This window comes from Eptatretus burgeri, chromosome 12 (genome assembly GCF_056783735.1).
Source record: "Eptatretus burgeri isolate ZD-2024b chromosome 12, Ebu_testis_v1, whole genome shotgun sequence".
NCBI lineage: Eukaryota > Metazoa > Chordata > Myxini > Myxiniformes > Myxinidae > Eptatretus > Eptatretus burgeri.
This window is the reverse complement of record NC_140972.1, coordinates 83,965,504-83,990,839: the sequence shown is the minus strand read 5'-3', so window position 1 is coordinate 83,990,839 and position 25,336 is coordinate 83,965,504. Positions and strand designations below refer to the sequence as shown.

Sequence of the window (25,336 nt, the reverse complement as noted above, 5' to 3'; positions counted from 1 at the left end):
AGACATGGGAATTAGAAGTGGAGGAGAAATTACATGAAACTAAAGAGGAGCACACACAGGTAGAGATAGGAGGGGACAATGAGGTGGAGCATAGGGGAATGTTTCGTGACCCGGTGCGAGCATCAGGATAGCCTCCCTCAGGAACAGAGGGAGAGGATAAGCTTCACGTCGATTGATTAAATCGATTGTAAAGTTTCACGTCGATTGATTAAATGGTTCCAAAGAAAACGTTATTTAATATTATTTGTTTGACAAATGAGGAAAAAAAATCCAATATGGCTGCCAAACCATGTAATCTATCAATTATTCCTCAACAAACTTATACACCCATGGCTTGGGAAATATTTGTGACGTTCCCCCTTGATCTGTTCAGCCGTTCTGGAGGGGATGATCTTAGTAGGTTTTAGGGTAAATCCAACATGGCTGACAAACCATGTGATCTATGATATCATAGGTGTGAACCCTTTGTTCCTCATGGATAGGCGGTCATACCTATAAAGTTTTGCATCAATCTGTTCAACCATTTCAGAGGAGAGCATTTATAAAGGTAAAAAAAAACAATATGGCTGTCGAATCATGCAACCGATGACGTCATTCATTTTATTTCTGTGGACTACTTTCTCCTGAGATGACCTTCAAAGATTTTTATACTGATCAGATGTATTGTTCTACATATGCCATTATGACGTCATAACAAAAGCACCTATGATGTCATTAAAAAAACATTCCCTATGAGGAGTCCTTGCCATGTGCTAAGTTTTTCTTTTTTCCTTGGTGCAGTCAGATACAGAGTTCCAAAATTTTTTTCCGTTTTTCCAACAAGGCTGCCACACCACGTGACCTATGACATCATAACTATCATTCCAACATTCTCCATGAGTAGTGGCACCAATGTGGAAAATTTCGTCTCAATCCCACAAGCGGTTGCAGAGAAAAACACGAAAGTATTTTGATAAAAAAAATAAATAAATATTATTTATTAAATACATTCTAAGTGAGCATTAAAATAATTTGTACGACAAAACTTTAATATCGACATAAACAGAGACATTTTGAAGGACATTATCATAAAAAAATAAAACCACAAAGCTTTTGGGTGTTATCTCTTCAGGTGAAAATCGCACAAAGAACGAGTAATGATGAAGAACACTCTACCGGACGCCTTTCAACAAAGTCAATTCTGATTGGACGTTCCCCACTGATGCAACTAGGTGGGAGGAGCCTGTTCAGTGTTCAGCTCTCCAATTGGTCGTTGCAGAGACTGAGGCGGAGCCGCTGAGGCTGCTGTGGTATCTTTATAAACCAGCCGTGATCATGAGACGAGTTGGTGTTCCTCCTCTTCTTCTTCTTTACACAAATAAGCAAAGCGTATTCGGAGAATAATTTTGTTTGTATAAAATAATTTTTTGTGGTTGCTAAGATACACAGTGCAGCTTGTTAAAATGCTTGGTGAGATGGAGGTGCTGTGTCATGGACATGTCAACAAGGTAAAGTGTTCATCGCTTCATATTTCATCATATATCAAGTGATGTATGGTTAAAGTTATTCAGATGTAGTGATACTTCAGATAAAAGGATTTGTTAGATAAGTTTGAATACGGATATTGCATTGAATTGCTTATAAGTTAAGGTTATAACTCCAAATAAAATAGCTTTTGTAATGACGAACCAGTGTATAGTGTGTGTGTGTGTGTGTGTGTGTGTGTGTGTGTGTGTGTGTGTGTGTGTGTGTGTGTGTGTGTGTGTGTGTGTGTGTACGTGTATCTGTGTATGTGTATGTACGTGTGTGTTTAAATATGTGTGTTTGTATGTGTATGTGTATGTACGTATGTGTGTGGATGTGTGTATGTATGCATGTGTATGTACGTGTGTGTGTACGTGTATCTGTGTATGTGTATGTACGTGTGTGTTTAAATATGTGTGTATGTGTATGTACGTATGTGTGTGGATGTGTGTATGTATGCACGTGTATGTACGTGTGTGTGTGTGTGTGTGTGTGTGTGTGTGTGTGTGTGTGGTTATTTCTGGCTTCCTTCGAGGAACTTCCGGTTCCGGTTTTGAGCGGCAAGAGGTCTCCTTCAGGGCTCCCTGCTGACGTTCTCAAAGTTAAGTTCCGGTTGTTATTTGTCCCGTTTTAACTGTTTAATTTTCTCACCTACATGTTAATGTGTGTTCCTAGTTCGGTTTTGTTTCAAAAATCGTGCTATTTTGTGAGTATTTATGTCGACGTTCTTACTTGGTGTTTGAGGCCTAGTCCTAGGCTTGAGGCCTACCGGTTCCACTCGGTGTTCGATCGTTTTTTTTTTTTGTTGTTGTTTGTTTTTTCTCCCCATTACCTTCAATTTCTATCCTCCCCATTACCTTCAATTTTCATCCTCCCCACTTTCCAAACATCCCCCATTCTCCCAACTAATCTCTTTCTTATCTCAAAAAAAAATATATATATATACCCAACAACAACAACAACAACACGCTCACCTTCTCCCGATTCTGCTACTTCTTCTTCCTCTTAACTTCCTCCTCGTCTTCCTCGATTTCTTTTTTTTTTTTTACACTTCCATGACCTAATCTGTTGAACTCTCTCATACATTAATATTAACAACAAAAACGATCTCATAATGCTTCATCTTCCTCTCTCACACATGTGGTACTCTTTACTGTTTCACAATGCACTACTCTTCTGCTATTTTAACAGACTGCTCTCATTTCGACCTCTCTTTCATTCCTTGCCTAAAAAATCCAACTATTACAGCGCTTCTTCTCTCCATGCTCTGAATTCGCCTTCATTGCATCCATCAAGAATTGTGTTAAATCGCATCTCTGACCTAAAACTTTTAAAAACCACAGTTTGCCATGGATGCTCGCTTTCCATCAACCATTCTTTTTTTCCAACTTCAGTGCCAACTCACGCCGATCACCCCGCACTCTCACTCTCAAAGCAACCATGCCACTCTTCTCCCTCCAAGCCTCCCTCTCACCTCTTTCAGAAATTCCGCCGTCACGTTTCTCCCACCTTTCATGCCCCTCACTCTTCCTTCTCTAGGTTGGCCCCCCTCTCATCCAACAACCTGCCTCCCTCCACTGCCCTCTCACCTCCATCTCTTCACTCCACCTCCTCAAATCCTCAACTGCCATCTTCCTTGTCTCTTGTCCCCCTCTCTCCCAGCACCACAGAGCCTTTTCTCCTCCTCATTCGGCCCCCTCCCCTCGCTATTCTGCAATACCCACACTCCTTCAGCAACCCTCCTTTCACCTCCCCCTCCTCCCTCGTCCTACCCTCCCCCGCCCCCTCCACCTCCTGCACCCAAAGCCTCCTCCCCTACCTCTTCATTAAAAGTGTGGACCTCAAATATCCGGGGCCTTCGCTCAAACCTTTCAGATCTTTCCCTACAGGTTGCCACTGACAAACCAGACATTATCTGCCTAACAGAAACTTTCCTCTCCCAAGACGTGTCTGACTCCCAAGTATCTCTCCCTGGTTACTCCTTCTTACGGTATGATAGACCTGAGCCTCGTCCTGGTGGAGGTGTTGCTCTCTTCATCAAAGACTCTATTCCTCACTCTCCCTGCACTGCTCTCACTCCCCCACACCCCCAGGAATACCTCTGGCTTCGGCTTCCCCTCCACTCCCACCTCATGTTTATATGTGTACTGTACCGTCCACCGAACAGTGATGACTCCATCTACACCTCACTCTCCGAAAACATGGACCATCTTCTATCTTCTCATCCAAACTCTCTCTTCCTCTTATGTGGCGACTTCAATTGTCATCACGCCAGTTGGCTAGGTGTGGGTACCTCTCTCACCTGCCATGGGACATCAGCAAAAGCTTTCTGTGACTCATTGGGACTGACTCAATCGGTCAACTTCCCGACGCGGATCTCAACCAATGGTAATCCATCTCCTCTGGATCTGATTTTGACAAATTTCCCTGACAATATCTGCTGCTCTTCCTTCGCTCCAATTGGTTCTTCTGACCACGTCCTTGTTAAAGTGGACATCTCTCTGGCTGTTATCAGAGAACCACCTCACCGCCGTCGAGTCTGGCATTTCACTCAAGCCGACTGGCAGGGTCTCCGAGCAGCCATCAAACTTAGACTGGTCTCCTATCACTACTTTCTCAAACATCAACTCATCCTGGGAATTCTTTCAAAGAAACTTGCTCTCCCTCATGCACAGATTTATCCCCTCTCGTGTTCAGTTGTCTTACCCTTCCTCCCGCCCTTGGTTTACTGAAGCTTGTGGCGAGGCAGTTGTCCTGAAACAACTTGCCTTTGCCTCATGGAAAGCAAACCCAACTGAGGGCAATCTCAGTTCTTTCCACAAAGCTCGGAACAAGTGTGTATCTACCCTCAGGAGAGCCAGAAAACAACATCTTTCTCATCTCAAGTCTGAACTCTCAAACCTCTCTCCCCCCTCAAAATCCTGGTGGCGTTTAATCAAATCTGTTTCTGGTGTATGTTCCCCCTCCATCCCCTCCCTTACCTCAAATGGCCGCACTGCTGATTCCACACGTGATAAAGCTGAATGTCTAAACTCGGTGTTTGCAGCTAAATCTTGTGTCCCAAACCCATCACTATCTCTACCCACTTTACCCAGTCGCACCCAACTGTCCCTGGACTCTGTATCCTTTTCTCCTGACAAGGTGGAGAGCTTGCTTTCAAACCTCGAGTCAGATTCTGCAACCGGTCCAGACGGCATCAGCCCACGTGTCCTCAAAGCCTGCTCTTCTGCTCTTGCTCACTCTCTCTCTGTTCTATTCACCCTCTCATTTTCTCAAGGTCATCTGCCATCTGCTTGGAAATCTGCTAACATCACTGCCCTGCATAAAAAAGGTGCAAAAACAGATCCCTGTAACTACAGACCAATCAGCCTTCTCCCAATCATCAGCAAGGTGATGGAATCCATCATCGCTTCAGACATGAAATCCTTCCTCTTCTCCAATGGCTTGATTTCCAATCATCAATTTGGTTTCAGACCAGGTCACTCTACCCTGGATATGCTGCTACTGCTCTCCCATCAATGGATGGAGGTCCTCAATGCCAGACAGGAAATCCGAGCCGTATCCCTGGACATATCACGTGCTTTTGACACAGTCTGGCACCCTGCCCTACTCACCAAACTCTCTTCCCATGGTATTCAAGGCCATCTCCACTCATGGCTCGCAGACTTCCTCTCCTGTCGCAGTCAACGTGTGGCCCTAAATGGAGTTCTTTCATCCCCTCTTCCTGTGCAGGCTGGAGTTCCTCAAGGTAGCGTTCTGGGCCCTGTTCTTTTTCTGGTTTTCATCAATGATCTCTCGGACTCTCTGGAAAATCCTCTATTTCTCTTTGCCGATGACTCCACCCTCTGCCGTACCATCTGTCATCCCTCAGACCGGCAAGCAGCAGCTTCTTCGCTCACTGCAGATCTGGATAAAATCACAAACTGGTCCAACACGTGGAACATGTCTTTCAATCCACACAAATCTCACACTCTCACTATGTCTCTTCGAAAGGACCGTTTACAAAACCCCCCCATCCGCTTTCTCAACAATCCTCTGGAAGAAGTCTTTTCTTTCAAGCTTCTGGGTCTCACTATCTGCCATGACCTTTCCTGGGAAAGTCACATTTCCAACCTTGCCTCAAAAGCCAGTCGCCGACTGGGAATCGTCCGTCGTGCAAAGTCCTTCCTCGGCCCTCTTGAGCTCCTGACTACTTACAAAGCTTTTGTCCGTAGCCTGATGGAGTACTGCTCTCCCCTCTGGGCTGGTGCTCCTGCCTCCCACCTTTCTCGGCTTCACGCTGTCGAAACCAGGGCTTTTAAGATCATTGGCATCTCCCGCAATGAAGCTGAGTCTTTGGGCCTCTCACTCAATCACCGCAGGTTGGTCGGTGGTCTTTCTGTCTTCTACCGACTCCTCTCCAGCCTTGCCCCCCCTGCTCTCTCTGCGATTTGTCCCAACCACATTTCCACAGGGCGCTCAAGGTCTGCCAACAACCCCCTTCTGGTAAAACTACCAAAATCACGAATCACTGCTCATCTTCACTCTTTCATTCCTCTTTTTTCCCGCCTTTGGAATAAACTTCCTCACTCTATTCTTTCCCATTCTTCCCTCCAGGCTTTCAAAACAGCTGTTCACCACCACCTCTTATCTTCCCCCATCCAAATCCTCGATCTTTTCTACCCCCGATAATCCACCCAAGCCCACTTCCTTCAATTCTCCTGCTTTCCTTCCTGAAAGTCCCTGTAATGTCCATCTTCTCTTCGCCATGTTCCCCGTCCCATCCCCATCCCTCTCCCTTCCACAGTTCACCTAATGTGTCTGTTCCCCACTGTTTTGTCCCTTCCACTCCCGCCCCTCTTGTCTCATGCCTCCTTGCTGTGAGTTGTGTGTTAGCTCTCATACGAGCCTCGACCAAGGTATACAAAAAAAAAAAAAAAACTACGGTGCAGTAATTGGTCTTTATTTTGATGTGTATAGGTGATGTGTATAGGTGATGATGTGTATAGCAAGGAGGTGATGTGTATAATAAGGTTATTTGCATAGTAAGGAGTTTATATATCAAGCAAGGACGTTACTTGCAGAGTAAGGAAGTTATGTGTACAGTAAGGAGATCATATGTATTGCAAGGAGGTTACATACAGTACATGAAAGTCCAGCAAATCGATCACACCTAACCAAGTGGTAGCTTTACCTGTGTGCTCATCTACCCACCTGGTCAGAAGTCTGGTACTCTTGGCTGTAGAGGTCATGACAGTTCGCGTAAATGTACTCGTATGTGGACTTTAGCGAGTTCTTCACGCAGTCCTTTACCACGTTGCTGGCACGTGGAGGACTCTGTAGTTCTTGAACCTGTAAGTAAAAATGGAAAACACGTGTTTGCTGGGAAAACTCCTCACCGTTATCACAAAGAGAAATGTTTATTTTTGGCTCAAGTGTTTGCATGAGGACTCCTCTGCAATTCTTACTTTCATTCTGAAGAAGGTGATGCTTGTGAGTAAATCTACAGTGGATTTGAGGTCCTGCAGTCGCTCCTGATTACTGGCTGGGAAGTTGTTCTGCATCACGATACATGGGATGCCATCATGTAAGGTGAAACACTCTGCGTGTTGCTTGTTAACAATTTTATGAGTCTGCTTTTAGTGCCAACTGCTGGTATTTCATTAGGCCACTTTCAAGACACGATAGTGACACCTTTGCATGATAAGTACATGGTGAATTTCAGTTTTTATTAAAAAAAATAGATTTGAGTTGGCAACGAAATATTATGTTTTTAAAGAATTTGTGAATTTTTTTTTCTCAATACGTGTACATCCTCCAGTAAAAAAAAGAAAGAATCGATTTTGCATCCTTATCAAAACATCCACGATTTACTAATCTTGTCCGATATTTCATCCGAATCACGGAAACTAGTCGAAACATTATCTTCGCTGCACTGGCAAAGGTGATCCTATCTGAGACAGGTTTTAGATACAAAAAACAATTTGATGTAACAAAATTAGCATCATTAGCCAATTCCTTTAAGTCTTACATCAGAATACGACCTACTCTGCTGGTTGGAGGCATCTTTTACAATAGTTGTCCTGAATCAATTTACACTTGCCCAGGTTACCAGGCAATTACTTTTCCGAAATCTGCAGTCATGAAATTGACCAAATGTTGTCGTTTCTGGTCGTAATATTGACCAGATTGCATGGCTGCTGGTCCATCGTCCAAGGGACAAACCAGATATCGGTACTATCTGAGGGTGCAGAACTTTATGGCTACTAAGTTATTGATAGGGTCAATATAAGTACATAAACATGTGATAACCTTTCCAGAAGAATAGCTTAGTCTATTTATTTTTCATTTTCCCATTTCAACATGTTGATGTTTTGAAGTACAGCACTTTGCGAATATCACCCAATGGGCAAATAGCACATTCTGATGAGGGCATGAAGCTAATATCAGCCAGTAACAGGTCGGAAGTATCAAAAATAAGTTGTTCGTACTATTACAACGAACTAGTCCCATTCACAGGCACATTTTTGAGTTGGTTGTCAAATCGAGGCTCATTCGCATGTCAGATTTGGTTTAATTTGGCGGGGGGGGGGGGGAGGGGGTTATGAATATAATTATAAAAGAAATATTTAAGTGCCCCAATGCAATTGAATCAGATAAGTTGACGTATCTAATTTGCAGGGAAGCAAAAAAAATGACCATCTGCGAGGTTTTAACCAAGTTATTGACCTTTTCCTCCCCCTTCCCCCTTAAAAATGCAAAAGGTGGCCAAAAAAATGAAAACTGTAATGTAGCTCAAATTTGCCCAAATGTGTCTCCATATTAATTAATTTAATGTCTGAGGTTATGCAAATATAGGATTATTGGAATATATTTCATCATATTTAGTCATAATTGCATTTCATGTATCTCAACATAACTTACTGGTTGTGTATTACAGTTCAAGAATGCTACTTTGAATGACAATGGAGTCCACCTTTGAGGAAGAAAGCAGCAGGTTGCCATGGAAGTAGGCACGCATGAACTGTCATCCAGTGTTCTGATGAGGAGCCAGATTCAAAAGTGGTGTCATCACAAAACTTTAATTCGTGGAAAACTCTGCTGAGAGCTGCTGAGATTAGAAAGCATGCCCCAATCTTGGACGTGGCTAAAGACTTGCCTGATGGAGAAATCCCAGCAGTACAATACCATTGCAAGTGCCACAGCATTTTCACGATGAAGAAACTTCTTGACTCTAGCATCGCCAAAGAAGATGATGAAACTGCAACAGGCAGTTCTAGAATGTCATCTGGATATGCATGTTGAGAGGAATAGTGTATCTTCTGCCAGAAATAAAGCAATATATGAAGGGTCGAAACATGAGGGAGCCTTCATACAATGCACTGAGCTATATGCAGATTTTAGAATCAGGGATGCAGCAGTTACAAGAAAATAGAGGAGAGGTTGCTTGCCATCATGAGCAGAGAGCTCGCAACCGTTAAGGGGAAATACCACAGGGTATATTTTTGGATACGTACTTGAGGCTCGTCAAACGGCTAGTACACTGAAGGGATGAGGACATAACACACAAAAACAGGACGCAAGACACGCATGCATGGGGTGGAAAAGATGGACACAGAAAGAAACTCCAAAGAGGGAAAACTGGAAAAATGAAAGGAGGAGGCAATTGGGTGGGGTTAACGAGGGTAAAAAAAAGATTATGGTTTTGGATTGGCGACGATCTGAGATGATGGTGAACAGCTGTCTTGGAGACCTGGAGGGAAGAATGAGATTGAAGAGATTGTGGAAGTTGATTCCACAGGTGAGTAAAAAGTGGAATGAAAGAGTGAAGGTGAAGAGTGCTCCTGGATTTAGGTAGTTTCACCACAGTTGATTCCACAGGTGAGTAAAAAAGGAACAAATGAGTGGAGGTGAAGAGTGCTCCTGGATTTAGGTAGTTTCACCAGAAGGGAGTTGATGGTGCACCTTGTGAGACCTGCAAAAACCTGGGCGGGGGGGGGAGCATGCAAAGAGCAGAGAATGCAAGACCAGAAAGTAGGTGGTAGAACACAAGGAGACCAGCGATCTGTCTGCAATTATGAGGTGATAGACCCACAGACTCAGCTTCAGCACGGGAGATTCCTATTATCTTTAAGGCCTTGGTTTCCATGGCGTCAAGCTGAGCAAAATATGAAGCAGGGTAGTCAGCCCAGAGGGGAGAGCAGTACTCCATCAAGCCGTGGATGAAGGCCTTGTGGGTGGATGGGAGCTCAGGTGTGCCAAGGAAGGACTTTGTAAGGAGAATGCCCAGACAGCAGCTAGATTTGGAGGCCAACTTTGAAATGTGGTATGCCCAAGAAAGATCATCGCTGGTAGTGAGACCCAAGAGTTTGAATGAATAAACTTCCTCAAGATAATTGTTAAGATTAGCCTTGGATGCGATAAGCAGAGAGTTTGGAAAGTAAGGCAAGATGCCAGGCTGCACCAAAAGCATGAGATATGTCCAAAGAGAAGGCCCTGATCTCATGTCTGACACTGAGGGCCTCCATTCATTGTTGGGTGAGTAGAAGCAGCAAACCGTTCTTATAGGTCTTGCTACCGTTCTTACACAAGGGAGGAGGTAATCGCCAACTGTGACAAAGGGGATGTAGGGAACAAGACAAAGACAATGAAGCTCAATATGAGGCAGCAGAGAAACATTCATACAGAGAACTGTTCTCGTATATTAGGTTTGAACTCTTTTCCTAATCCTGAAGTGCCACCCATGACAAATCTCACATCTAGACTTGAGACGTGCAGAAATTCTCCTGGTATAAGTCAAGTCAAAGATTCAACCATGAAACACATTTGTTGTAGGCTGAACAACCAAACACCAGAAAGGGAAGAAAGAAACAGGGAAGGAATATATATATATATATATATATATATATATATATATATATATATATATATATATATATATATATATATATATATATATATATATATATCTATATACACACACACACACACACATGTTTATATTTGTATAATATGTATATATGCATAATACATACATATATAAGTGTGTACGAGTACATACATACATACATACATAAAAACACACACACACACACACACACACACACACACACACACACACACACACACACACACACACACACACACACACACACACTGAAATCAGCAAGCAGGCTGACTAAGGAAGCATTAGTCAGGGTAATAAAGATCATGGTTCAGGAGATGACATGAGGTCGTGGTGTCCCTTACAATTTGGTGTATGGCATTGCAAGACATTCAATAATGTTTTGCAATACCATATAAAATATAAGAATTCAAGTGATGAAAACTACCACAACAACCTGCCATTTTGCAATGGTTATCATACCAAAATAGAATCTGCAGATATACACAAATTTAAAAATCTTAACTCGAATTTGTCCACCCAGATGGTACCAATACGTGCAATTTCTGGTCTGAGCCCATGGACTAACGTTTCATTAGTCTCTCCAAGATCTCTCTCTCTCTCCAAGATCCACTGTACTTAATAAAAAAAAACAAGAAAACAACATATAACTAGAACAGGCACTCGGTAGAGCGCATACCTTCGCCGCCGCAACTTTTTCCGGGCACATTTGAAAAACGTCATTTTAAAACGTCCATGACGTCACAACCGCCAGTCCGATTGACGTCAAATTTGGTGTGTCACCTCCTTGAAGGCAGTCCAACAAAATGGAATGATAAACACTGAAAAATTAAAAAGTTGAAAAATGACGTCATCTTTTGACGTCATTTTGACGCACTTTCGGGGACGTCACGTCCAATCGGGGACTACCATTCTGAAAGCTCGTAGTTCACTGAACGTTTTAACATTGGTTTCATGTCAATAGCTCTATTAGATCTGAAGCTATGCCTACAAGTATATTTTGACCTTGAGTGTGACCTTGACCTTGACTACAGAGTTAATTGGCAAAACCTGTACATCAATAAACAGATATTTTGGTACTGATCCTAATGCCTGGATTAGGGAGACTTTGCTTTATAAATTATATAGATATTTGAATGTAAAATATCAGGACATTTTAGCCACAATTGAAAAACGTCATGTTCAAACGTCAATGACGTCATAACGGTCAGTCCGATCAAAGTCAAATTTGGTGTGTGACGTCCTTAAGGTAAGTCCTACAAAACGGTATGGTCAAAACTGATGAGATTGAAAATTTACGTCATCTTGTGACATCATTTAGACGCACTTACGATGATGTTACGTCAAATCCGACACTACATATCCGAAAGGTATCTCGTCATGGAACAATATGGCGGTGGTTGCATGTCGATAGCTGTATTATGAAGGAAGTTATGCTCAAAAGTGTTTTTGACCTTTTCATGACCTTGACCTTGACCTTTAACCCGACTGCTCCCAAAATCTAATCAAATCGTCCGTGGATACTCACGAATCATCCCACCAAATTTCATGCAATTCGGTTTAATACTTTCTGAGTTATGCGAATAACAAACAAACACACATATTCACAAATAAATAAATAAATACACAGCGACCAAAACATAACCTTTCGCAGAATGCGAAGGTAATAAAAACCAATGTCACCCCCAGGGTGACCAGTATCTTGCCAAAATGTGACCACGTGAGACTTATTTAAGGTCACACTGAGGTGAACAGAGCTGCTATCCACCAGGAGCGACTCCTTGAGGAATATCTGCCTACGAGAGATTCCGATGAGAATCGTTCTCGAGTAACCATGAATAATATGGGTTTGCCTCATAACGTCACCAAATGACGTCATAATGTCTCAAGCTTGACATATCTCGAAAGCACTCATCGAGGTGTTCAATTTGAGGTATTACTCGATATGGTACCTACGATTTCAAAATTTGACCTTGGGGTCAAAAACTTTCGACTTCCAGTGCTAACCATGAAGGCCAAGGCCGATCGCCACCAAAAATTAAGCAGCTGAGCGCCAGACCATGACCTACATTCCCATGAAGTTTGAAGACGATCCGATCAAAATTACTCAAAAAATAAGGGTTTTGTCGACTCCCCTGATTTGCGACAAAGTGACCTTGACCTTTGACCTTGACCTTCAAAATTTTATGCGCTGAAAGGGACCTCTATAGGACTCTGATATGCGAAGTTACAAAAATTTCCAATGATAACTGTGCTCTGCAGAGTGATCGATACGTGATTACAAACAAAAAACAAAAACAAAAAAAAACATACAAGCTGACTAACATATCTTGCAAAAACTTCGTTTTGGCAAGATAATAATAAGAAATAAAAAACTGTACTAATATTTTTCATTCACTCATTCATTCTTATTATTTTGCATGCAGAAAATGGCAGCAGATATCATCGTTTGCAAGGGTCCATGGTTGTGCAGCTGATGCAGTGCCCCATGTAGGTTTTGGCAGGAATTTGGGGTTTGGCTAGGGCTGGCAATAACTCGCCTACTCCTCGAGCAGGACTCCATGGGATATTTAACGTTCACCAAATATCTAATATCGTCGGAACACCCGGTTTAACATCCATCCAAGGGACGGCACATACATTGAGGAATCACCCTGCCTGTGAAACACCAGGATGACAATTTATAGCTGGGCCGAGATTCAAACACAGGCGATACGGCTAAAAGGTGAGTGCGCATTCCTCTTAGCCTCGAAGATATCTTGCCAGCTCCTTTCATTTATTCATTCATAGAAAATGCAAAAATAATTGCCAAAATAAATCACGTTATCTAAAAATTTAATAAACCCACTAATCTTTTTGTACCAGCATCATCCTTTGTGACTGTTGTAAAGTTATAGACTCTTTAAATAATATACTTTTTTTTACCGTGAAAATGGTTACAATGACCGAAAAGACAACAGATGTAAAGTGCGGATTACATGCTACGAGTGGAATTGGCTGTGCTTTGGATTGATAAATTGCTGCAATAAAAGCAAGCGAAGCACAAGGAAAACAAAACTCATACTTTTGGGCAGAAAGCTGAAGGAAAACCGTATGCTTGCAAAGGTTATATGTGCTGCTTCTTAAAAAAAACCTTGATTACGAGAAGCAAGTAGAAATTATGTCCCGAAATCTAAGAGCTGTTTGACCCAATTATTTTGTCAAATTTGAGAAACCGTCGGATTTTAACAAGAAAACAAACACGTTTAAGGCAGGAATGACATGTAACAGAAAATATAGTGAATGATCTTGGAGCCCTCTAATCTATATAATTGCAAATCTAATATGCATCACTTCTGAAATGTATTTGGGGGGGGAGGGGGGGAGTTTTGCAATCAAACAAATCAAACATGTCATTCCAAATGGTAATGTATGTTAATGGTATTTTTTTTTATATGAAACGTCGATTCTGAGACATCTCTCAATGTCGATTCCAAAATTAAACAGGTTAGAATTACACTTGTTTGCACTTCTGATGCTTTGGCTTCAAAATAGAAATATCATGTTAACTAAGGCACTGATGCAAGCTGGGTGATTACCGTTTCTTCAGATGGAGTACAGTCATCACTTCATCTCTAGTTTAGCTGGTTTCTCACTTTCTCCATAATAGTCTTACACAAACTAATACTTTGACAAGTAAAAGCAACATTGAGCACGAGACTTATCCAACATTGCTTTAAGTCCATTTAACCTCAATTGGCCAACCAACCAATAAATTGGCACCAAACAAATGATGTTATGTTACAGCAAAGCAATGTCATTGACAAAGTGAGGTTATTTTACCATTTTAATTTATGTATTAGTGTCACTATTATTTTATAATAAATGCTTTGGAAATGCAGCAAATCATGCTGATTGGCTGGTGTGATTATTAAGCAGTGAAAATCCATTAATGAATGCTTCCTTCGATGCAAAGAAGGCTTACCTTATTGATGTACCACTTTTGTGCTGTGCCCGTTATCTTAACCTCCACAACAGGATCTCCAACTCATGCTTTCAATGAGCATTGATTGGATAATGTAGGCTTAAAAAAAGCATTTTGTAGGACCAGGTTGGAGCCAATGTGACGTTGTAAAATAGCTATGTTTTTGGTCTACAACAACGAGGCTCATGGAAGAGCAAGGTTAAATTGACAGTGGGATAGTAGGGTAGTGGAGCAACAATTGAGCACAACCAGAAAGGGAATAAACAAACAGGAAAGGAAGAGAGAGAGAGAGAGAGAGAGAGAGAGAGAGAGAGAGAGAGAGAGAGAGAGAGAGAGAGAGAGAGAGAGAGAGAGAGAGAGAGAGAGAGAGAGAGAGAGAGAGAGAGAGAGAGAGAGAGAGAGAGAGAGAGAGAGAGAGAGAGAGAGAGAGAGAGAGAGAGAGAGAGAGAGAGAGAGAGAGATAGAGAGAGAGGTAGAGAGAGAGAGAGAGATATAGATATATAGAAATAGACAACAAAAACAAACAAAACAAGAAAAAGAGCAATCAGAGATTGCAGACCCTCACCAGGACTTCTTTTGAGTGGTGAATTTTTTAGAATAGGTTTGAGGGTAGCCTAAATCTAATATGGCTGCCAAACCAAACCATGACAAATGGCATCATATGTGCGAACCTTTTGTTCCTCATGGACAAGTGGTCATACGTGTAAAGTTTTGCCTCGATTTGTTCAGCCACTTCAGAGGAAAAGATTTTTGAAGGTGTTTTTGTTTTTTTTAAACAATATGGCTGCCAAATCACGTGACTGATGACGTCATGATTTTTTTTTTTTCTGTGGACCATTTTATCCCAAGATGACCCTCAAAATTTTTCATACTAATCTGATGTGGCATTCTACATATGCAATCATGACATCATAAAGAGGGCCCCATTGATGTCATATAAAAAAAAGCACACTCATTCCCCATGAGGAGTACCTGCTATGTACCAAATTTCAATTTTTTTCCTTGGTGCAGTTTCAGAGATACAGAGGTCCAAAGTTTTTCCGTTTTCCAATATGGCTGCCACACCACATGACATATGACATCATATTTATCATTAAAACATTCTACATGATTAGTCACACCAATGGTGAAAATTTTGTCTCAATCCGACAAGCGGTTGCAGAGAAAAACACGAAACTTCTGTGCAGACAATCAGACAGACAAAACAGACAAACAAACAGACAAACAGACAAACAAACGGACCCAAATGCAATGCCCTCTCTGTTGGTGAGGGTAAAAAAACTTAAATCAGCAAGTAAGAGGGTTGACTTAGGAAGGGTTAGTAGGGGTAATAAAGATAATGGGTCAGGTGATGACATGACATGGCAGTGCCTCATATTATTTGGTGTGGCGGTATGGAATTGCAAAACATTCAATAATGTTTTACATTACCATACCAAATGTAAGAAAATTATAACTTACAACATGCTGGATGATGATTTATGATCAAGTTTAAGTACTGATAATAATACAGGCATCTATCGACATAAAACACAGTGTGTATATGTGTATTTGACTGTACCCCTTCATAAGGATAGTTTAAGAAGGGTTTAAAGGCCAATCTTTCAACATGACTATGTGTTCACTAAGTTCTGTTTTTCAGGATTAAAAACTCTCGAAAAACATTTTTCATAAAAGAGTAATTATGTCTCTTCTATTGGAAATGTAGACAGTGACTTGCAACCATACCAGGCCTCAAGGGCGGTGTACAGAAACTAAAATAAATAAATAAATAAATAAAACGTGCAGGGAGGTGAAATTCTCTGCACATGATGTGCAACGCACACAGAGTAAAATGAGTGTTCATTTTCGTCCATAGGATGTCTAATAAATAAAGAAGATTATAAGCACACCTGACGCTAGGCCAAGGCTTCAGACTCTGTACCGTCAAAATGAAACGTCACAGAAGATAAAGAAAATAGGGACACATTTGTACGTGTAGTGTTATAAAATAACACTTCTTGCTATGAAACATCATATCTTCCAGTCTCTTTGAATATTTTGAATAAAATAATTCTAACACGTCATTTTTGACGGGCTTTAATAATGGTGTATTATAATTGTTGAATCAACTCGTGCTCCACATTGGCTCAACGGATTGTGCTATAAATTTTTGAAATAAAAATTTCTGCATTTGACTGTTTGTTCTTGTGAGCTGAATTGATGTTTCACAAAATGGGATTGTCCATCAAAAGTGGTGTTTGTTATATTCACGGGACTATAACGTGGCTCTTCTGTATTCTGTTGCTGGGTTGATGACCTGCAGCAGGTTTGTCACATGTATGTGAGTTCTGATTTTGGCTGCCACTGCTCCTTTTATTTAATTTCCGAACAAAGATAAATATTGATGAGCTTGTGATGTTGATGAAGAACTTAAGGCTGCTGATCTTGAAACTTATTCTGAATGCATAAGCAGTGAAGCCCAACTTTGTTGTTGACTTTTTGGACATGCATTTACTCGATAATGAAGTCACCTGCCTTGTGCGGACATCTTGCGTCAATATTGTACAATGTTAAAAACAGAACAGTATCTTGTAAGCAATAATTATGTTTTGCTCATCCACTTATACTTGGCAGAAGAGATAACTGGATAAGACAGCTGCTTTTACTATATAATGTGTTCACTACAATACTTTGAGGTGGCACAATATCTCAATCGGTAGTGCACTCAGCACCAAGTTTTCATTCTGGGTTTGAACTGCAGTGGGGTCAAAATAACCAAAAAATTAAAAACAAGCTGCCATTTTGTGTTCTACTGACAGAGTGCATTCGTGAGTCAGCTCTGCTTGATTGTTGCAAATGTTGCAAGATGAATGTTGCAAATGTGACAAAGCATACAGTGTCTGTCATTTGTAGCAGGCATATTGTATACTGGTACACTTCCAAAAGTCCAGCATTTTGGGTACATTTTACATGAGCAGTGATTGAGTCAAGTCCAGAGGTCTTGAGTCTGAGATGTTCAAAAGTTAAAGTCATATTAAAGAGGTAGATCTAGTTATTTGTGTAAATGGAGAGGGATTGTTGCCTAGAATGGGATGGCTCTCTAGATCGTATGGCTCTCCAAATGGGATGGTGCCAAAGATGGAACAGCGCCCAAGATGGAATGGGGGGGGGCACCCAAGATGGGACAGCTCCCCAAATGGGATGGCGCCAAAGATGGGATAGCTCCCAACATGGAACAGCACCCAAGATGGAACAGGGGCACCCAAGATGGGACAGTTCCGCAGATAGGATGGCTCCCCAGAAGGGATGGTGCCCGTGATGGAATGGCACCCAATATGGATCAGCGCAAAAGATGGGACGGCTCATTTTCCATGTTTGTGTGCAGTCAAATAGTCATGGCCTCTATGATTATGCGTCGTTTTATAACCAGTATATATCTACATCACCATTTAATGTTTTTTTTAAATCATATGATTTGGAAAATGGAAAGAAGGTTCAGGAGAATAAAGGGAATAAAATATTGGCAATGGACTACAAAGCGAAAAGATTCCAACATCCCTAACTCCTGCTGAGGAAAACTATACCATGCAAGCAATTTGGGAATGTGAGTTTACTGTTATTGAAATAAATGGAAAGGCATCTTACGAGCTGTGTGGGATAACCTTTGGCTGCACATCAGATATTGTAACGAATCCCTACATGTCGACACACAAAATTCAGAAAGGAAAGCCCAACAATCCTCAGAGATTTCCTGCTGGATCTGCATTGCGGAAATAAGATATTGATAGAATGAAAACTTTTCTTCAAAATGAAAGAAAGGAGCTGAAATAATATCTGACAGTTTCTCAAAATGGGATGCTTGGGAGGTATAAAATCTGCCATTTCTGGCTTATGAAAAGAAAGATTTCTCTAAAGTCAAAGTCAATAAATGTGATTTTTTTGATGCAATAGACTGTACTCCAGAATTATCTTGAAAAAGAAAGAAAGCAAATTCTTAAACTTGTCTAAGAATTACAGCTCATTCGTATGGCTGTCAGCTGCAAAATTGAGGTGGTCAAAATATGTAGAAATCAATTTGAAGACAGAATTGCAGGGCTGTTTGGTGTTGCAATGGATGAGTCGACATATATTGGAGATGTTGTGCACCTTTGCATTCGGATGAGGGATGTTTCAAGCAGTTTTCAATATAAAGAGGAAATGCACTCTTGCTCTCACCCTCTCTCCATTTCTCCTCTCCCCCCCCCCCTCCCGCTCTCCATCCCTCCCAACTTTGGGAAATAACACAGGCTCCTGGTATTCTGAATAACCTTTTGGAGACCAAGAAAAAAAACATGAAATCTTAACTGAATCTGGATAAACTTGAACCATGGATCACTGGTAATCATGCTTCTATGAATGCATATCAGGGATGTTTCAGGCTGGCAAGATGGCCTATGATAGGTATGCACACCAATCTCTAAGCTCTCCAGTCTTAATTAAAATCTCAGCCCAGCAATAAACTGTAATCCCAGTGTTTCACAGGTAGGGTGATGTATAAAGGTGTGTGCCAGCCCTCAGACGGACGCTAACCTGGGCATCCAGTCTGCCGGCATTAGTTGGTGGATGTTAAAATATCCCACAGTCGGTGTCTTTCATGAAGAATGGGCAAGCTATTGCCGGCACCCTGGCTAAATTCCAAACTCCTGCTCTAACCTATAGAGGAAATTGCATCAGCAGTACAGCCGTGCCCTCAGCCATCAATGCTACCTTGCAGCATTGTGCTGCATATAAAAGAACAAGAAGGGATGTTTCATTTCATTTTTGAACGTGTGAGTTCATAGAACACCTTTGAGTGTTTTGTGTTGGGTCTGGAGAAAAAGGATGTGGGAATGGGTCTTTTCAACTCTTGCTTTGTGTTTCCGAGCACAATCTATATTTCCTACGAACAGTGAAGTTGTCTGAATCTCAATATTCTCCAACGCTGAGAGTGAGTGGCAAATTCGATTGGTGGAGATGGAATAAAATGGCACAATATTTTGTCGAAATACTGCTAAACTGGAGGTTTATGGAAGTGCTAACAAGACGTTTTGTGTTCTACAGTGTTCAAATATATAATTCAATGGAAATAAAATAAAAGTTTTAAAAGGTGTAGAAAAAACCCCAAAACAAGCCATTTTTTCCAATGTTTACTGTCATTGATACACCGTCTTTATATGACAATATTTAAATTTTGAAATCAGTTGTTCATTTCTGTTGTTTGTATCCTTTATGACGTCCCTAAAATCAGCACGTTTCCTGTTTGGAATGATTTTAAAATTTGTTCAACCCCAGACAGGCTAAAACAACTACCCTACTCTTCTGTGCACATGCGCACTCAGGACAAGATTCTATGCAATTTTCCAAATACAGAGCCAAGGTCCGACTCAACTGCTTGTTCAAGTTCCAATTCATGTTCCGATTCGTGTTCCGATTTGTCTTCCGTGGTGTCAGAATATAAAATTAAATTGGAAATTAAGTAATTCCTCCATCATAGACTGACGTCTGTCAGACAGACAGGCAGAGTGAACCAATTGCTTAACCCTACATTGCGCTACGCACACGGGGTAGTAAGCATATTAGTCAGTCCATTCCTACATTTTCCTGTTTCATACATAACCAGACTATTTATTCTAAGTTTAACAGCACTGAATTGGAAGAAGTCATGTCCCTCATGGTGAAAATCGATTCCAGGCCCTTTCATCATGAGCAGCTTTGTGCTTGAAGACATTAAAACAAACTCTTCCTAATTTCAGCAAATTCAGTTATCTGAATCAAGATGCAGTTTTGCAACAATATATTGATCTCCAGAAATAATTCATGGTGTTGCTCACTTTCTGAAAGAAAAAAGAAAAGAAAAGGATCCACTGAAGAATTTGGAATCAAACATGGTTATGTGCCTTTTCTTCCAGCAATGATCAGAATGATTGGAACCTGAAGCTGCAAGGCAAGAACAAAAATATCTTGCAGATTGTGGTAAAGTATGAGTTATTTTCAAAGTTGGAGTTTATTTCCCAGCATTTGAATGATGATGACTTCACTCACTGCATGAAGCTTTCTGCTCAAGCAATGAATAAAGATGGAATTTTTCATTTTTTGTACAAATAAGTGGCATGTGGCCTTTCTTTGTGATTTAAAAGAGACATTTTTTCACCATATTCAACGATATTTGCAATTGAAAAATGGCTTTTGATTTCTTGATAGATCCACTGCAATTTGATCTTTTGAAGATTCTGGATTTGGCAGAAGTTTTGGACACTGCATATGGCACTTTTGAGATGGGATTTATCTCAGTGAAAGTTACTAAACAAAGTGAAAGAAAGAAAGAAAGTCAAAGGGTAAGAACGATTAGCCAAAATGAATTGCGGCAGAAAATCTTTTCGGATCTTGATTACCCAAAAGTGCCCAAGACTTGGCACCAGTTTACCATCAATATTTGTTTCAGCTTGCTTGTGTGACATTATCTGCATTGAATGTGCTAAAGACAGAACTAAGGGACAGCATTACTGATATGAAACTGGAACCTAAGCTGAGAATTGCAGTTTGCCAATATTTTGAAGTCGATATCTCTCATTTATAGATTCAAACAGAGGCTCAGAATTCCCATTAGATTTAATTATAAACTTTTGTTTATTTTTCTCTCAAAATTGCCACCTTCGTTTTGCTGCATTATTGTTGAAAAAATGATGGAAAAATGAAAAGTTTCATGCATGTAGATTGAACAAGTATAATAAATTCACATTACATTAATCAAAGTAAAATCTTTGCTTCTTTTGTTACTTTGCTTTTCTTTTCCTGGTGTAAAGACCATCTGTATACAGGCCGCATGTACTTACAACTTGTGGATTTTGGATTTCGATCTGAAATTATTGCATTCTTAATAGTGGTGGCATCTTTCAATTCCCAAATGCTGCCAATGCAGCATCAGTGCCTAAAGAGGTTTAAAACCTGTGGGAGAAGATTATAAAACACTGCCTTATAGATAGGGTAATAAATCAATGGTGTTAATGTTTCCATTTGCAACAAATGGCCTGTCAACAAATACATGGATCCAACTGTAATGAAAAGTTGCGGAAACACCAAAGTTCAGTACGTTATATAGGATACATTTATACCAATCATGTGCCTTCTTCTTCTAATGCTCAGCAATTATTGGTGGCATCTGTCCTGAGGCAAGTAGGGAAGTTTCATTGCACAGTGATGTGGAAAGCTTCTTGCACTTCATAGCAAGTGCTAATAATGTTGTTTTTTTAATTCCTTCCACAGATCCAGTGAGAGGCATTAAAAGGATATTTCATGTGAAATGAGACTTGAAGACAAAAAAAAATATTCAACATTTAAAATACCCCAAAGTGTTATAATATGAAAAAGTACTACAAAATTGGCTTGCGTGGTATGTCGAGAATAAGCATATCCGATGGCATTAAGTATTTGATGCTCAACCAATTACTCAGACAATTTAATTTGATGTTTCGTATAATTTGCTTTGAAAAGGTCTCTTTGAGGAAAGCAATATCTGAGCCTCACTGGCAGAATAGAATGTATGGAGGATAGATGAAGTCAGCAATTCTGTCATGCAATGTTAATTTCATTATAAAATAAAAAAAATAAAAATTAAAGCATTGAATCATGTTAAAAGAGTGATTTTTTTCTGTTGTATATTGTTACACCACACAGGTTATTAAAAAATGTATTTTAACAATCTCTTCATGATTTAATTAAAATTATATCTTTCCAATGTCCATGTTTCCTTACAAGGACTTCCTTGAAGTCCCCGAATGGACAGGCATTGCATACCCTTGTGGATCTAAATACACGAATGTGAAAGCACTAATAAATGACTGAGTTAAAAGGAAGTCACATTATTGATAAATTATTTGATTAAATGACGATGTCTTGATTATGGCATGTGGACAATAAGGTAGATGAAGAGATAGTTCAAAGGTTTGAGCACACATACCCGGTACATGGAGAGGTCGATGCGAAGGGAATTGTGCAACTGATCAAGCAGCTTTACAAAGCGGTCTTTCTGGTACAGAAAGAAAATAGTCATTCACAAGCAAACATAAACAAAGAGGAAGACTATGAGATTCCCTTCATCTTTAAGTTATTATCCTACTGGGTTTTGAGGTTATAATGATTCATTGTTTGAGTCCCATGAAAAACATGTCATTAAAATCCATGGAAACAAAAATATCCTTCATGCACTAAATATTTGCACAATACACAATGACCCAATGCATTTTTGGCACAAACAAGTCACTTAATCTGCACACAAGTGTAAAGGTTAAACAATGAATGCAGCAGGTAAAAAGGGTAATATATGTAGGTCATGTGCAGAGGAATTTTAACCAATCAGTATAGCATGCCTGGCAATGTGGAATCGTTTAACAAGCATTTTGTCATGTCAGTGATAGTTGCAGTTATAAAAACAATGTAAAAATACATTTTGTGGTCAAAAACATCAAGAGAGGGTTGGTGTTGCATGTGTTTGCGAATGGCCGACAACAGCTCGGCTTGTGTGATCATCTCAGAACTGCGGATCGGCCTGTTTGCCATTCTCGTCAAGGCACTTTCCCGATAAAACTATGACCTCAATCAAAAATCCCATATACGGTGTTGAAATTACAATTGTGTAATAATGTATTTGTCACACCTTGCAATATACTACATGCACAAGCTCCTTCCTTAACCTTAGGGGGGGGGGGGATAAATCTGAGTGATAAAAATCTGTGAGCATGCTCCAACAAAGCAGATGAACAGCAGATATTAGGCTTGCTCAAAAGGTTATACAACCAACATACTCACATTATTCGAAAGAAAAACAACATTAATATTTGTCATAATAGATTAATATAAATTAAATAATTAAATGGAATCAAAGAAGCGTTGCTTGAGGTATGCTCACTGCCATGGGGAGCAAGGAGAAGCCGATGTTTCAGGCATTAACACTTAGTCGGAGCAAAAGAAGTCCAAAATCATATTTTGCTCCAATGAAGGGTTAATGCCTGAAATGTTAGCTTCTCCTTGATCCCATCGGTACTTAGTATACCATAATCAACGTTCTTATGATTACATCCATAATTCTACCTGCCCGCCAATTCAGATCGACACTTGCCTTCACGATTAAGACTAATTTTCCGCGATAGATACTTAAATCGTGAAAAAAATAAAAAAAAGTTTAGTTATCCTTGGGCAACTGTGAGTATCTCGTTCATATATGTAACTGAATGCCTTTCATACCTGCCAATAATACAAATTACATTAATCGTTCCACTTGCAACATACCAGCATGTACACCTACCCTGGTTTATGATGTCAAGGATGGCTTGGTATCGAGGAAATTGTAAATTATTGGAGTCGTAATTGACTTGTTCTGTGACCTATTCACTGATCGTGAACTCCCAAGGTGACTATCAGACCATCCACATGGACAGTAAGTGATCGTTCCCAAGAAGACCTGACTTGATCTTCCTTTTAATTACTTTGACAAGACTGCAATCAAATACGCAAAGAAAGCAATGTGAAAATCACAGCCAATACCTGGAAGGCCTCTCTCAGGTCTTGCTCAATTGATCAAGTGACTGTAGTCATTCATGGCAGGTGTGTAAATTACAATTATATTCCTACTGTGGTTCAGAAATTGATTATAAACAGGCCTGCTGCACTTCACTTTCCCAGAACACAATACTGCTAAATCGCCACGTCTGTCATCATCTTTGTGCAAGGTGTCATACAGTCGGTGTCGTCAGTTCATTTCACAGTGGGCTGTTATTTTTCTCAATCTACAGCAATCTTCATTGCCTTTCTCTGGAATCGAGGAGTCAGATTTATTCAGGATGTCCTGCGGCATCCACGAGCCCCGGGTATGATGCTTTGTAGAGTCTCCTTGTCATCTCATAGCTCAGAATGGGGTTTAATAAAGGACATCTGTCGCAGACACTGAGAGTGGCAAAACTCGAACATGGTTCAACAATGTTACGTGTTCCATTAACAAGTGTGTCTCAGCATACACGATGGGCTGAAAAGAGGAACCCTTTCACAGTACAGAAAAGCTAATCATACTGCCAAGTAGAACCTCCAGCATAGTTCAACATTGTGGTTTGTTTCATTAACAAGTGCGTCTCAGCATACATTATGCACCGGAAAGAAAAAACTTTCATGGTATCGAAAAGCCAATCTACTGTTTCAATAATTAAATGAGCAAACCCATTTTCTTCATTGATGCAACTCCTGAGTATCTTCAAGACTGAAATCAGCCATTACGGTAATAATTTGGTTTGTTACTTGTGAGCTGAAGAAACGGGCCTTGCTCGAGTCTTCGGTGTAACAATGTGCTTGGAATGTGGTGACGGAAATTAGTGTACGTCTCAAATATTGGAGTGAAATGTCTTTCAAGCCTTGTGATTGCATTTGTTTCGATGGCTGCTCAATATTAGTGGTCGGTGCCTGAGGAAACCTTATAGCATACACGCTAATTGGTGACCGTTGTGGCCTTTTTATTGTGGTTGCAAATTATTCAACAGTGGAAACAGCCCCTATTGCTTGTCACAACACCTTCAGCTATTGGGCCTCAATTTATGAGTGTTATTGATCTCATAGTTGGATGAATCTCTCGTGCTTCATCGTGTTGCTATCAAAATGTGGTTGGTGGATATTATAAATTGACATGGGCATGGGAAGGAGCAGCACCCCTCACCACCCCCGTTTTTGTATTCGTAAATATTGCACATAATGCCCCGTATGCACGTAAATTTTGTGAATAGCATGTCGACAAATAATATTTAAAGGGTTAATGAGTAATAGATTTAGCTTAGAGGACCAAACGTCCCATGTAATTGGTCTCCCCTTTTCAGCACCTCGTCTTATTAATAATTTATCATTCCCCACAGTTCCGTATGGTCCTGATAGCTAATAGACTGCTGCAATGGATAAGAAGCGCTGTAACCCATGGATGAACATTCATCGGGGTGAGACAGTCTTATGCT

The 25,336-nt window shown here is 40.4% G+C and overlaps 1 protein-coding gene and 1 long non-coding RNA gene across 6 annotated transcripts in view; one reads left to right on the top strand and one right to left on the bottom strand.

Annotated features, from left to right (window-relative positions):
• Positions 1 to 25,336, bottom strand: part of LOC147016015 (protein unc-13 homolog B-like) — a 1,009,527-nt gene that overhangs the window by 160,800 nt on the left and 823,391 nt on the right. For both annotated transcript variants that reach the window (XM_085848698.1, XM_085848699.1), the window contains 3 exons: positions 22,309 to 22,377; positions 6,951 to 7,040; positions 6,697 to 6,834 (listed from right to left, as the gene is read on the bottom strand). In XM_085848698.1, the coding sequence (XP_085704824.1) occupies positions 6,697 to 6,834; positions 6,951 to 7,040; positions 22,309 to 22,377 (297 nt within the window). The remainder of the gene's footprint in view (positions 1 to 6,696; positions 6,835 to 6,950; positions 7,041 to 22,308; positions 22,378 to 25,336) is intronic.
• Positions 1,348 to 21,920, top strand: LOC147016017 (uncharacterized). Of its 4 annotated transcripts, XR_015049972.1 has the most exons (5): positions 1,348 to 1,487; positions 6,964 to 7,074; positions 20,261 to 20,324; positions 20,553 to 20,686; positions 21,615 to 21,920. It is a non-coding gene; the product is annotated as an uncharacterized LOC147016017 (long non-coding RNA). The 4 variants fall into 4 exon arrangements; XR_015049973.1 differs by lacking the exon at positions 20,553 to 20,686; XR_015049971.1 differs by lacking the exons at positions 20,261 to 20,324; positions 20,553 to 20,686; positions 21,615 to 21,920 and adding an exon at positions 8,423 to 9,111.